General features: G+C 35.9%; 3 protein-coding genes across 3 annotated transcripts; all 3 read right to left on the bottom strand.

Moving 5' to 3' along the window:
- Positions 1 to 1,341: 1,341 nt before the first annotated feature.
- On the bottom strand, positions 1,342 to 6,570 carry LOC107172688 (uncharacterized). The gene has a single exon (XM_015522981.2). It carries the CDS (start codon positions 6,568 to 6,570, stop codon positions 1,342 to 1,344), a length of 5,229 nt encoding a protein of 1,742 aa, XP_015378467.2.
- A 4,069-nt stretch (positions 6,571 to 10,639) lies between these two features.
- LOC149063115 (uncharacterized) lies at positions 10,640 to 11,235 on the bottom strand. The gene has a single exon (XM_089215520.1). It carries the CDS (start codon positions 11,231 to 11,233, stop codon positions 10,640 to 10,642), a length of 594 nt encoding a protein of 197 aa, XP_089071646.1. The 5' UTR covers positions 11,234 to 11,235.
- Positions 11,236 to 11,382: 147 nt separating this feature from the next.
- Positions 11,383 to 12,211, bottom strand: LOC149063114 (uncharacterized). The gene has a single exon (XM_089217919.1). The coding sequence runs from the start codon at positions 12,136 to 12,138 to the stop codon at positions 11,386 to 11,388; it is 753 nt and encodes a 250-aa protein (XP_089074045.1). The 5' UTR covers positions 12,139 to 12,211; the 3' UTR covers positions 11,383 to 11,385.
- Positions 12,212 to 13,159: the final 948 nt, after the last annotated feature.

The following is a 13,159-nucleotide window of genomic DNA, read 5'->3' as shown; positions in this document are numbered from 1 at the left end:
AAAGGTTACTTGGTTTCATTAATTATGTTAGGAAATTTGTTCCAAATCTAGCACAAATGTCTGATCCGCTAAGAAATTTATTAAAAAAAGATGTTGAATGGCACTGGAATGAAATTCACACACAATCATTGAATAAAATTAAAGATAAATTGATGAATGCCCCAGTTTTAGCTGCATTTGATGTTAATAAAAAAATAGTTATACAAACAGATAGCTCACAATCGGGTGTAGGGTGTTGCATAATGCAAGACAATAAACCAATCTCATATGCATCACGTAGCTTAACCGAAACTGAGAAACAATGGGCTCAAATTGAAAAAGAGATGAATGCAATATTATATGCTTGTACAAAATTTCATAATTTCATTTATGGTAGACGTATAACGGTACATACTGATCATAAACCAATTGTTTCCATCATGAATAAAGAATTTAACAAAATTAAGAATAATAGGTTAAAAAGAATAAAAACAAAGTTAGCTATATATGATCTAGAAGTTAAGTATCTTCCAGGTAAGCAAATGAACATTGCTGATTATCTAAGTAGAGACTATATTATTAAAAATATAAAAGATGATATTTCAATTAATGATGTTGTACATAGTATAAATTCAGAAAAAATACAGTTTAGCGATGAGAAACTGTTACAATTTCAAAAGGAGACTATAAATGATCCCTGTCTGAATAAAGTAAAGCAATTGTTTGGATGTTTGGTATAAGTGGACTGTATAAAAGGTTCGCTATAGGTTTTTTAACGAAATCAAATAACAACCGGTACTTAAGTTTGCCGTGATCTGAATCGACGGACTACTATTAACAAAATCAGTTACGTAAATGGTATGGGGGCACAGAAAAATAGTGCTGGCCAGCAAGTGGAAATTCTAATAAATAACTAACACTAAAATTATTACTAACAATAATAAGATAAAACAAAACATAGGAAAATATAAATATGTATAAATAATAAAATTGTATATAAAACCGTGATGGCGACTGCTGGGTTTGGACGCTGAACAGGCTTGTTGAACAAGACGGTGAAGTGTTCCACGGGGTGATGGTGTCGGTAACGCACTACACAAAATTCTGGTACTCGGTGCCACGGTCAAAAAATGGATCTACTATTCGGTCGGTATTCGGTACATTCGGTATTCGATCGCGGTAGTATTTTTATCGCGGACTTGGTCGCGTCCGTTGTTCGCGGCACACAAACTACGCGGTACAGAAAAGTTGCGAGAGAGAGTATGTGTCACGGCGACTATCGGAACTCGGAAGCCCTATCAAACCGTGATTACAGTGTGTGACGACGTCGTCGTCTAAACATACTGCCCCCGTTGAAGGTACCTAGTTACCTTCAAAAGTTAATGGCAAGCGACACAGTTTCACCGCTGGACGTTTTACAATTTTTCCCTCTGCGGTCCGGACGTTGGCGACTCGAACTATTTTGTCCTCTCCTGGAAAGACTTCTACCACTCGAGCCGTTTTCCATGTGAGGGGTGGAGTTGGTTCCTTAATAATTACAAGGTCCCCTAGAGCCAGGTTGGTTTCAAGTTTGTTCCATTTGGATTTGGTTTGAATTGTATGCAAGTATTCCTGCTGCCAACGTTCCCAAAAATGTTGTTGCAGTTGTTGGACTAGTTTCCAGCGTTGGTGAAGTCCCAGCTTTGGTAAGGTTTTAATTGTATCTGGCGTCGGTATGGTAACGATTGGTTCTAACGTTAAAAAATGTCCAGCGGTTAGTGGTTGTAGGTCGTTAGGATCTGATGACATGGAACCTAATGGACGTGAGTTTAATATTGCCTCAATTTGGTGAAAGATGGTGTTCAACTCTTCGTAGGTCAGAATTTGTTCTTTGATCGTTCGATGTAAGAGGGTCTTAGCGGATCTTACTGCTGCCTCCCATAGACCACCCATATGTGGAGCAGCGGGTGGATTCAAATGCCATCTTATCTGGTGGGTCGCAAGACCTCTCTCTACTTCGTCGGACTTAATCAATTTCTGTATTACCTCCAAGTAGTTTTTCGCACCCACAAAATTAGTGCCGCAGTCACTATATATAGCTTCACAGCGACCACGTCGACTAATGAATCTATTAAGGGCTGATAGAAACAGGCACGTGGTTAGATCGCTTACAAGTTCGAGATGAACTGCTCGAGTTGCCATACAGACAAATATACACAGGTAACCTTTTGTGGCTTGAATTCGTCGTAACAAAGCGGCCTTTACCCGAAAAGGGCCTGCAAAGTCAACTCCTACCTGTGCAAACGCTTTGATACTTGCAACACGAGCTCGAGGCAACGCTCCCATCATAGGGTTCATGGGTTTTGGCTTCGCCTGAAAACAAGGGATGCACTGGTGTAGTCGTTTACGTATGACGCTACGAGCCGATAAGATCCAATAATCCTGGTGTAGAATATTCTGCGTCGTTTGTGGTCCGGGATGACAATGAAGACTATGTACATTGTCGATCAATAAAATGGTTAATTGCGATTGTTTTGGGAGTAGTATCGGGTGTTTTGCATCATAAGGCAAGTCAGAGTTCTTCAAACGTCCTCCAACGCGGATGAGATCATTGTCGAGATCCGAGTATGCACCAAGCATGCGAAGTTTGGGTGTACACGGTCGGTTTTGCCTAAGACAGTTCCAGTCTTCAGCGAAGTGTATATGCTGGACCCATCGTATTAACGCCTGTAACGCATCTCTCGTTTCTTGCGCGCTTGGGCGATTGGTTTGGTATTGCACCCTGGGCGGCCTACCCAATCGTTGACGTAGTCGCAACCAATAAGCTGCCAAACGGAGAACCTTAGAAAGTTCGGATGACGCGTAAAGAATCACACAATTTTCGTCTAATTGTGTAGGTGTAGCAGTTGCTAGTAAGGTAATCAACTTTTCTTCAGAATGATTTTCGACACGATCTGTATCTGACATATTTGCCTGTTGTGGCCAAGTGTCCAATGGTTGTCGAAGAAATGTCGGACCATTCCACCACAGAGGATGGTCAACAATTTCGCTGGGTGTAAGACCACGTGATGCGCAATCTACGGGGTTCTGTGCCGATGGAACGTACCTCCATATCTTTTGTGAAGTAAGTCCTTGGATTTTCGCAACCCGATTACCAACAAAAGTTTTAAGATTAGCTGATGGTGTATTGATCCAGGCAAGAGTCACCATAGAGTCGGTCCAAGCATAGTACTGGTTAATCGGTAATGACTTCAGGTTAGAACGGAGATAATCGATCGTACGTGCTAATAGTAGTGCCCCACAAAGTTCAAGTCGAGGAATCGACAGTTTCTTCTCCGGAGACACTTTAGATTTTCCCATTAATAAGTGAACTTGGATCTGACCGTTAGATGTGCGTGCTAGAAGGTAAGCAGCGGCGGCGTAGGCACTCTCCGAACTATCGCAAAATCCATGGAGTTCGTAGTTAGCATCCTCGACGGTAATCCGCCGGGCTACACATACTGAAGCAATAAAAGGCAACTCATCGTGATATCTTGTCCAAGCATCCTTGGCCACTACTGGCAGATCCTCATCCCAACCAATTCTTAGTGCCCATAAATACTTCATTAACCGTTTTAGGTTGGTTATTACCGGCGTCAAAAGACCTATCGGGTCATAGATGCGAGCAATCTCGGACAAAATCGCTCGTTTACTATACCTCACCGGGTTAGGTTGATACTGGTAAGCTATCGTGTCATTTTTGGGTTCCCACTTTAACCCAAGTACTTTTGTATAGTCTGATGTTGGCTCATCAAAGGTCACTGCCTCGGTTTGTCGGTGTTCGGGTGGTACAGATTCAAGCAGAGCAATGGAATTGCTAGACCATTTTCGTAGATCAAAGCCTCCTCGCTTGAACACGTTAATTAAATCTTGCTGCAGTTGAAGAGCCGATTCTTCACATTTCGTTCCAGTTGCTACATCATCCACGTAAAGATCGGTATGTATTACTTTTTGAACTTCTGGATGGGTTGCGGCTTCATCCGCAGCCAATTGGTGGAGGGTTCGAATGGCCAAAAAGGGCGAGGAACGCTGTCCAAACGTTACGGTTGTCATTTCAAACACTTGCACTGGATCTGTAGGCTGAAAACGATATAGAAGTCGCTGATATGCATGGTGTTCGCCAGTGATAGCGATTTGGCGAAACATTTTCCTTATATCTGCAGTGAAAACTATGGAATGTAATCGGAATCGTACTAAAATCCCCGATAAGTCTTGCTGAAGTTTGGGTCCAGGAAATAGACAATCGTTTAAAGATTTTCCATTGGAAGTAACTGCAGACGCATCATACACCACCCGTACTTTGGTAGTTAAACTCTCGGGCTTAAGTACTACATGGTGTGGAGTATAGTAGGAGTGTGAAGTCATAGTCTCAGTTGAGTCAACTGGTTTCATATGACCTGCATCGAGATAGTCTCGCATGGCTACATTATATTGCTGACGGAGTTCTTCAGACTTCTCTAGTCGGATTTCGAGTTTGTATAACCGCTGCGTGGCCATCGCTCGGGACTCTCCTAGATGTGGTGGGTTTTGTATGAATGGAAGATGCACCACGTATCGACCATCTGGTTTTCTTGTAGTTGTGGCGGTGTATAACTCATCGCATTTTATGTTTTCGGGGGTCTGATGCTGGATTTTTGGTAGTTCCTCCAGGTCCCAAAAACGACGTAGTGTTGAATCAATCTCCTCCAATGCAGTTACGAATGTGTTGGCTGTCTCCATGGTTGTAGCTCCAGTGTTTCCCATAAGTGTCCATCCAAACACAGTTTCAAGCCCAACCGGCTCCGTCCCTGTACCTTCTCTACGACCACTTCGAGTAACATAGGGAACGACATCAGCGCCGAGTAAAATGTCTACTGGAATTGGCTCGTCGTACCTGGGATCTGCCAACTCAAGTCCCTTTAGATGTTGCCATTCGGCCTTCCATACGCGTCTTGATGGTAATAACCCTGTTATCCGAGGAACTACATAAGCATTGATGTTTATTTCAGGAGTATTGCTTCTTAAGGGGCGCAGGTTTAAATTGACGTGAGACTTAATAGATGCTACCTGCACGTCAGACATTCCTCGAACCACTAAATTACATTTCTGTCGTGCTAAACCTAGTTTCCTTCCACAAACTTCCGTCATGTAACTACTTTCACTGGCACCGTCTAACAACGCTCGAAACTCTTGGTAATCACCATTAACATCTTGAACAAGAATAGCTACGGTCGACAAAAGCACACGGCAGCGGCCAGGTTTCTCATTAGCAGCTGAAAGCATAGTCGTGTTTGCGGTCACCGGTTGCTCTTCACTCTCCGTGGTTCTTAAATGTAACAACGAATGGTGGCGTCCATCACATTCTGAACACACCCTAGTATTACTACATTGAGCAATTCTATGTTCACTAAAACATAAGTAACAGCGGTTCAGCTCTTTTATGATTTGATGTCGGTCCTTAGGTGTTTTTTCTTTAAAGACTGGGCACGCAATCAGCAAGTGTCCAGGTCTCGACTGGCACACCTGGCACGAATAGTAACTTCCTTTTTCGGACTTTACTTTTCGCATTGTCGTAGTCGGTTTTTGATTTGATTGAACTGTATGCAACGCAGTAGTCTTGGTTTGGGATGTGGTTTTTGACTTTTCCCGCCCTCCTTCAGATTGACTTCCTGCTAATGCTGCATTACAGAACTTAGTTAGGAAAGTTAAAAATTCGGTAACGCTTGGATCCTCATTGGTGTCTACAAGCAGTTCCCACTGTGCTCGTAGTTGTCCATCCAACTTTTGTTGAAACAGATGTAGTAATATCGGATCCCATAGATCCGTAGCATAATTTAAATTTTTTAATGCACCGGTTGACTCTGATATATGGTTTAACATTTGTCTAATAGACTTTTCATCATTGAATACTGCCTTTTTCATCTCCCAGAGTTGCTTGAAATAACTCTCTGCAATTACACGACGATTTGAATAGCGATTATTCAGTATTTTCAATGCTAAAAAGTAATTGTCGTTACTGAGCATTAAGTTGTTAATCAGATTCAGCGGTTCACCCTCTAAATACGATTTTAAATAAGTGAACTTAACAACCGGTTGAAGAAATAAATTATCATTTACGACCGTATCAAACGTATTACGAAAACCCATATATTGCTTAGGGTCGCCCGTGAAACGTGGGATGGATAATTTTTCCAAAGGTATAAAGTTAGTTGTATTCTTCCTTGAGCCATTCAATTCAATAAATGTTTCATCTGCATTTTGCCCTAAAAGTTGCTTTGCAGGTATGTGTTCGTCGGCCACGGTCATGATACTAAAATATGCCTCTTCGAATTTTTCACGAAGCTCATCGGGTGAGCACACTTTGTCTTCCGGTTTTTGCTCTTTTTCAGGTTTTCCGAGTTGCTTGATAATAATTGACATTTGAACTTCGAACTCCTCTTGCAAACGTTGGACGGTAGCATACATCATTCGGAACTTTGTTAATGAAGTCTTATTGGTCGGTTCATTTTCTAATGCAACTCCAGCTGCACGTATCCTATTTATTCGGTTTTGAATGTCATTAAGACGAATCTTCGCCTCTTCATAAATACCCATGGTAGCAAATTAGTTTGGTTTATATGGTTTAGATCTACAGTGATAGATTACACAGAAAACCCTTTTTTTTTTTTTTTTTTTTACTCACGGTGTATACGGTTTATTTACGGTGTATACGGTACCGAATATATTATTACACTCAATGGCCTACTTACGTTACTATAATATTGCTTATGAACTTGACCTTATATTAATTGCGATCACTAATCATAATGGCATGTATGTTTGTAAATATTTTTAATCATTATCATCGGGTCAAAGTCCATCCGCAGTTCGGTTCACACAGATTTTTTTTTTGTAATTGGTTATCGTGTTACGTAATAATTTAATAACACAAATGCCTATATTATTTCTTAAATAATCTGTATAACTTTATATTATAGTATTATACTAATTATTAATGTTTTTTTTTTCCAAATTTTAACGGTAAGTGGTAATCACTTAGAATATAATAATATCCTAGGCCGAACGGACCAAATGTTTGGATGTTTGGTATAAGTGGACTGTATAAAAGGTTCGCTATAGGTTTTTTAACGAAATCAAATAACAACCGGTACTTAAGATTGCCGTGATCTGAATCGACGGACTACTATTAACAAAATCAGTTACGTAAATGGTATGGGGGCACAGAAAAATAGTGCTGGCCAGCAAGTGGAAATTCTAATAAATAACTAACACTAAAATTATTACTAACAATAATAAGATAAAACAAAACATAGGAAAATATAAATATGTATAAATAATAAAATTGTATATAAAACCGTGATGGCGACTGCTGGGTTTGGACGCTGAACAGGCTTGTTGAACAAGACGGTGAAGTGTTCCACGGGGTGATGGTGTCGGTAACGCACTACACAAAATTCTGGTACTCGGTGCCACGGTCAAAAAATGGATCTACTATTCGGTCGGTATTCGGTACATTCGGTATTCGATCGCGGTAGTATTTTTATCGCGGACTTGGTCGCGTCCGTTGTTCGCGGCACACAAACTACGCGGTACAGAAAAGTTGCGAGAGAGAGTATGTGTCACGGCGACTATCGGAACTCGGAAGCCCTATCAAACCGTGATTACAGTGTGTGACGACGTCGTCGTCTAAACAGCAATATTACAATAACAATTGGCCTAGTGATAAAACAAAATTAGCATTTAAAGGAGAACTATATAATTTTTGGAAATTTAGAAATGATATAACAGTAAACAATAATTTGATTTATCTTGATGCCAGATTAATAGTACCTTTTAAATTAAGAGCATTCATACTAGAATTACTTCATGAAACCCACATAGGTATGACTAAAACCATTAAAAGAGCCAGGTCTTATTATTATTGGCCTAATATGGCAAATGACATAGAACATTTTATAAGTAAGTGTTCATTGTGTGCCAGGTATCAAAGTAAAAAATTTAAAGAACCCTTATTAAATCATTCAATTCCCGACAAACCATTTATTAAAATAGGAGTAGATATTGGTGAATATGGTGGTGTGTCATATTTAATTATAAATGATTATTACTCAAAATGGCTAGATATCAAAAAACTAAGCAGTAAATCAGCAGATTCAATAATTAAAGTTTTAAAAAATGTATTTAGTTATTTTGGAATCCCCAAATTATGTGTTTCGGATAATGTACCATTCAATAGTAAGCAATTTTTAGATTTTGCTAAGGAATGGAAATTTAAAGTAATAACAACAAGTCCAAATTATGCCCAAACTAATGGGTTTGCTGAGAAAAGTGTAGGGATTGCAAAAACAATGCTTAAAAAATCTATATTAACAGGTAAAAACATCGATCTTTATTTACTAGACTATAGAAGTACACCAGTTGCAGGTCTTGAATACACTCCTTCAGAGCTACTTATGAGCAGAAAGATTAGAACAAAATTGCCCATTAATGAGAAATTACTATACCCTCAAATTCCTATTAATCCTTATTCGAAAATGTTAGCACAACAAAATGTACAAAAATGTCAGTGTGACAAAAATGTGAGAATTAAAGAAAACAAATTTGCAGTAAATGACTCAATTCTATATTTAAAAGATAGTGTGGAAAAAAGGTACCATTATTAAAAAGTGTGAAGAACCGAGATCATTCATAATTAAGAACAAAAACAACAAGCTATTTAGGAGAACATCTAGACATATTAGGTATTATAATGGAAATATTGATGGGAGAGAGAATATTGAATGTGGAAGAGAAAGAGGGAAGGAAGTTGGTATTAAAAATAAAGAAACTGTAATAAGTAAAGTAAGTAGGAAGGGTAGAATTATAAGAAAACCACAAAGATATAATATGTAAGTGTTAAATTAGTTTAAATATACAAAGACATGTATTATTTATGATATATATAAAAAAAAAAAAGTTGTTATTATAATATTGTTAAAGTGTACCATGTAATTTTAATATGTATAATTATTTAATGAATTAGAATATATATATATATGTAAAAAAAAAAGTTCTAATTATAATATTGTCAAATTGTAACATCTAACCTTAATATTGTTAAATTGTATATTATTTTAATATGTATATTTATTTAATGAATTAAAATATATACATATATATATATATATATATATATATAAAAAAAAGAGGAACATGTGATAACACTCTCTATGTTATCATAGATGTGAAAATGGTCAACCATCTTTGAGGTTAGATTTACAAAATAATGTAATAAAAATCATAAGTGTGTAATCCTGTAGTAGAACAATAAAAGTTTTTTGTTTCTAATTATGTGAATAAAGAATATAGCTGTTATTCCTTTTACACTAACAATTCTAAATAATAAGAAGAAAAACGAATAATAAATCAGTTTGTAGCCGACGAAGCTTTCACATTAACAGTGAATATACTTAAACCCTATTCCGGAAGTCATGAAAAATGATCAATCAAAGAACATACAACTATCGACTGTCTAGAGCCCTAAGAGTTGTGGAAAACATTGTAGGAATTTTATCAGCAGTGTTCAGAGTGCTTCGAAAACCAATGCTGCTTGAACCAAGCAAAGCAGAACTTGTAATCACGACATGTGTATACTTACACAATTATTTACGAAAAAATAAATCATTGAGGGATGCATATTCACCGCCAGAATTTTTTGATCGTGAAGTTGAAGGACATAATACTGTTGGAACTTGGAGTTTAGAAACCAATAATACTTTATGTCAGTAGTATATATTTGTATGTTCACAGCCAGCTTTTCCACGGTAAAATTTTTTTTTCAAGCGGAAAATTCTCACTTGGAGCACACTGATTTACCGCGTAACACAATACGGTGATTACACAAGATTGTCCACCTATTTGCCCCTTACACAAAAATATTTACCGTATCAACTATTTTCCCCCTTTTTTTAAAATTTTTTCAATCAAATATCGCTAATTTTTATAAAAATTATATTTCAAGTAAAGAACACAAATTATTTAATAAACTTTTTTATTTTGTTCAATAAAATTACACAAGTTTTCTTACTTCTTTAGTAAAAGGTACATATTCTACAATACGATCATGAATTAATAAACAATAAGCAGTTACACCTGTAAGGGATTCCGATGCTTCAATTTCCAATTGAACATCCACTGCTGAGGCTGTTGCCGAATCATTCTGTTTTGAAGTATCAATAACTATGATGGGTGCGTTTGATAGAAAAGTAGATGGACTCAATATAGGGTTCCGTATACTTTTTTCATAGTACGATTCTTGAAATGATGTATACATATCATATAATAATGTAAAATTATTTTTTGAAAAATCTAAATTCAAATTATCATACGGATATGCAATCGAGTTTAGAAATACTTTAACGTTCGTTAGACTACAATGGTCGAATATACTACAATCTTTTGTTATTGTATTTTTACGACCTTTTTGTAATCCAATTATAATAAATCGTGGTTTTTCTAATTTTGAAGCGGTTTTCAAGTTCCATACTACTTTTTTAGTAGTCCCGAGTTCAGGATATTCAAAAGTTTCAAAAGATCTAAAAGGAATAAACAAACTTTTTTCTTTTTCTACAAGTTTCAATAACTTTAACCTTTCTTCATCATCAACAGTAATATGCGGAACCTTCTAGACTATTTTATTTAATACAACTTTACCTGAAGCAGCAACTATATCACTTTTAAGACTTAACGCATTTAAATCAGTATGACTTCGAGTTAATATTAATTCCAATCTTGAATTTACTAATATTTTTTTATAATCTTCAAACAGTCCTAACCAATATTTCAATGGAATGCAAGCACTGAATTCACCTTTATCGTTTGTTAATTGTGTTCCATTTTTCAAATTCCAGCCAGAATTTTCGTAACAATTATAGTTATCTGGTGTACCAGATAAGTATCCTTTCAGCGAGCTTGTGATTCCAAGAACACGTGTGCTATCTACTTCTATTCCATTTATTTCTAATCGTATTTGTTCGAAGAGGTATGAATAACCATTATTACACAGTTTCACTTTATCAGGTTCAGATATTGTTCCTTCTAAAAAAATAAAGCTCTCGTGTAGATACGGATAAACATCTGTTTGCTGTACTGATATTCGTATTTCATCATTATTATTAAACGATGTTGTGTACGGTGTATATGAATGATATTCAATTTTCGTTATTTTAGAATCCGTCTCGTACCGTGAACTTATATCTAAAATATCACTTTCAGGCATTTTGTTTTAATTGATAACCTAGAGCTTGCAAATTTTTTTTATTTTTCAACGTCAATTTTTTTACTTTATTTGATGTTACCGGTACCACTTTAGTCTTATGACTAGTTGAACTGATCTGAAGTAGCGGATTTATATTGAATTTTAATCCCATATCAAGATCCGTAACGTTTAATATGTAACACGATTGTCAATGCCTCACCAAAATTGTTAATCAATTTATGATCTTGATCAACTAACTGAACGGTTATCGTATCAATATTTGTTTTATTCAATTTGTAATATATTAAATTTGACGGTGACTGTACTACTTTCGATCCTAGCGTTTCACTAGGGAAAAACTCATAAATCGAATGACTTTGAAGATGGTTGTTGAATGATCCTTGAGCTATATTACACATTACTTTTATAGAATTAATTGTGTTTAAATTCATAGGTTTTTCCGATCTATGAGTAGATAAGAGTCTTTCATACTCTGGCTTATATTCTCGTTTTTCAAAACCCAATACAGGTGCCATGCTATGTGCAATCTCAAAGTGTAGTATTCCATTACATTTTATATTTGATCTGAAATCGTTAGGATCAACCGAAATGTCACATGTTAACTGAGTTTTGAATTTTTCATTATAAATATTTATTTGTTCCTTAACGCGATGCTTAATATCTTTAATTTCATAACATCCCTCTTCCAGTTTAATATAACACCACATACGATCATTATTATTATTATGATCACCTACTTCTATAGCAAATTTATTATTATGTTTATTGATATTCGGGAATGAATTAAATGTCTGCAAACATAACAAAGCAATTTCTGAATCTTCGTAAAGGTTTATAGACGGAAAATAATTTGCAGATAATGTGGTTTTGTCCCCGGTTAAACTTAAAGTGACTGACTCGTACATTCTAATATCTGAGATATAAATTTAATAATGAAACTAGTGACGCTTAATATGCAGAGCAACTGTCAATGTCTCATTAAAGTTATTGATCGGATTATTGTTTTGATCAACTAACTGTACAGTTATTGAATTAATGACTGTTTTGTTTAATCTGTAATATATCAAATTTGGTGGCGACTGAACTACTTTCGATCCAGTTCTTCCACTAGGGAAAAACTCATATATTGAATGACTTTGAAGTTGATTGTTGAATGACCCATGTGCTATATTACACATAACTTTTATAGAGTTAATTGTGTTTAAATTAGCAGCTTTTCCCGAACGAAGATCTTCATGTAATGGTCCATAGGTTCTCTTTTCAAATCCAAAAACAGATGCTATACTGTTTGGAACATTTAACTTTAGTCTTCCATTGCATTTAATGTATGTTCTAAAATCGACGTGATCAATAGATACGTTGAATGTTAGCTGTGTTCCCCATTCATTATTGAAGTGATATAACTCTTTCTTAATTTTGTTGTTAATATCTTCAATTTCATAACATCCTTCTTCCAAAATACATATAAACGTTTTTTGTTTATGCGCATGATTTAATGACGGAATTACATCTATCTCCAGTCGGTTATTAGTTAAATTTATGTTTGGAAATAAATTTCGTGTTTTCAAATATAACAAAGCTATTTCCGAATCCTCGTAAACGTTAAGAGGTGGGAAATAATTCGTGGATAATAAAGTTGTGTTTCCAGTCAAACTTAATGTAACAGATTCATGCATAATAAAAATTCAAGACATAAATGTCCACAGTTGAATGAATTGAAATCTTGATAGTTAGAATAATTATATATTATTTTATACTCTTTAAAATAGTGTTGTAATTCAATTGGTGGAGGTAAATCACCAAAGCTATCAAAATATACTACTTTATCTTTATTTTTATGAAACGCTACCCAATGACTTCCATTACCTGAAGATATATCTAAGTTTAAAATACCACATTCATTTACATACGGTTTTTTAGGTAAGT

This window comes from Diuraphis noxia, unplaced genomic scaffold (genome assembly GCF_037042655.1).
Source record: "Diuraphis noxia isolate RWA-SAM2 unplaced genomic scaffold, SU_Dnox_SAM2 contig0001, whole genome shotgun sequence".
Lineage (NCBI taxonomy): Eukaryota > Metazoa > Arthropoda > Insecta > Hemiptera > Aphididae > Diuraphis > Diuraphis noxia.
Note: the sequence above shows the minus strand (reverse complement) of the source record. Positions and strands in the feature narration are given on the sequence as shown.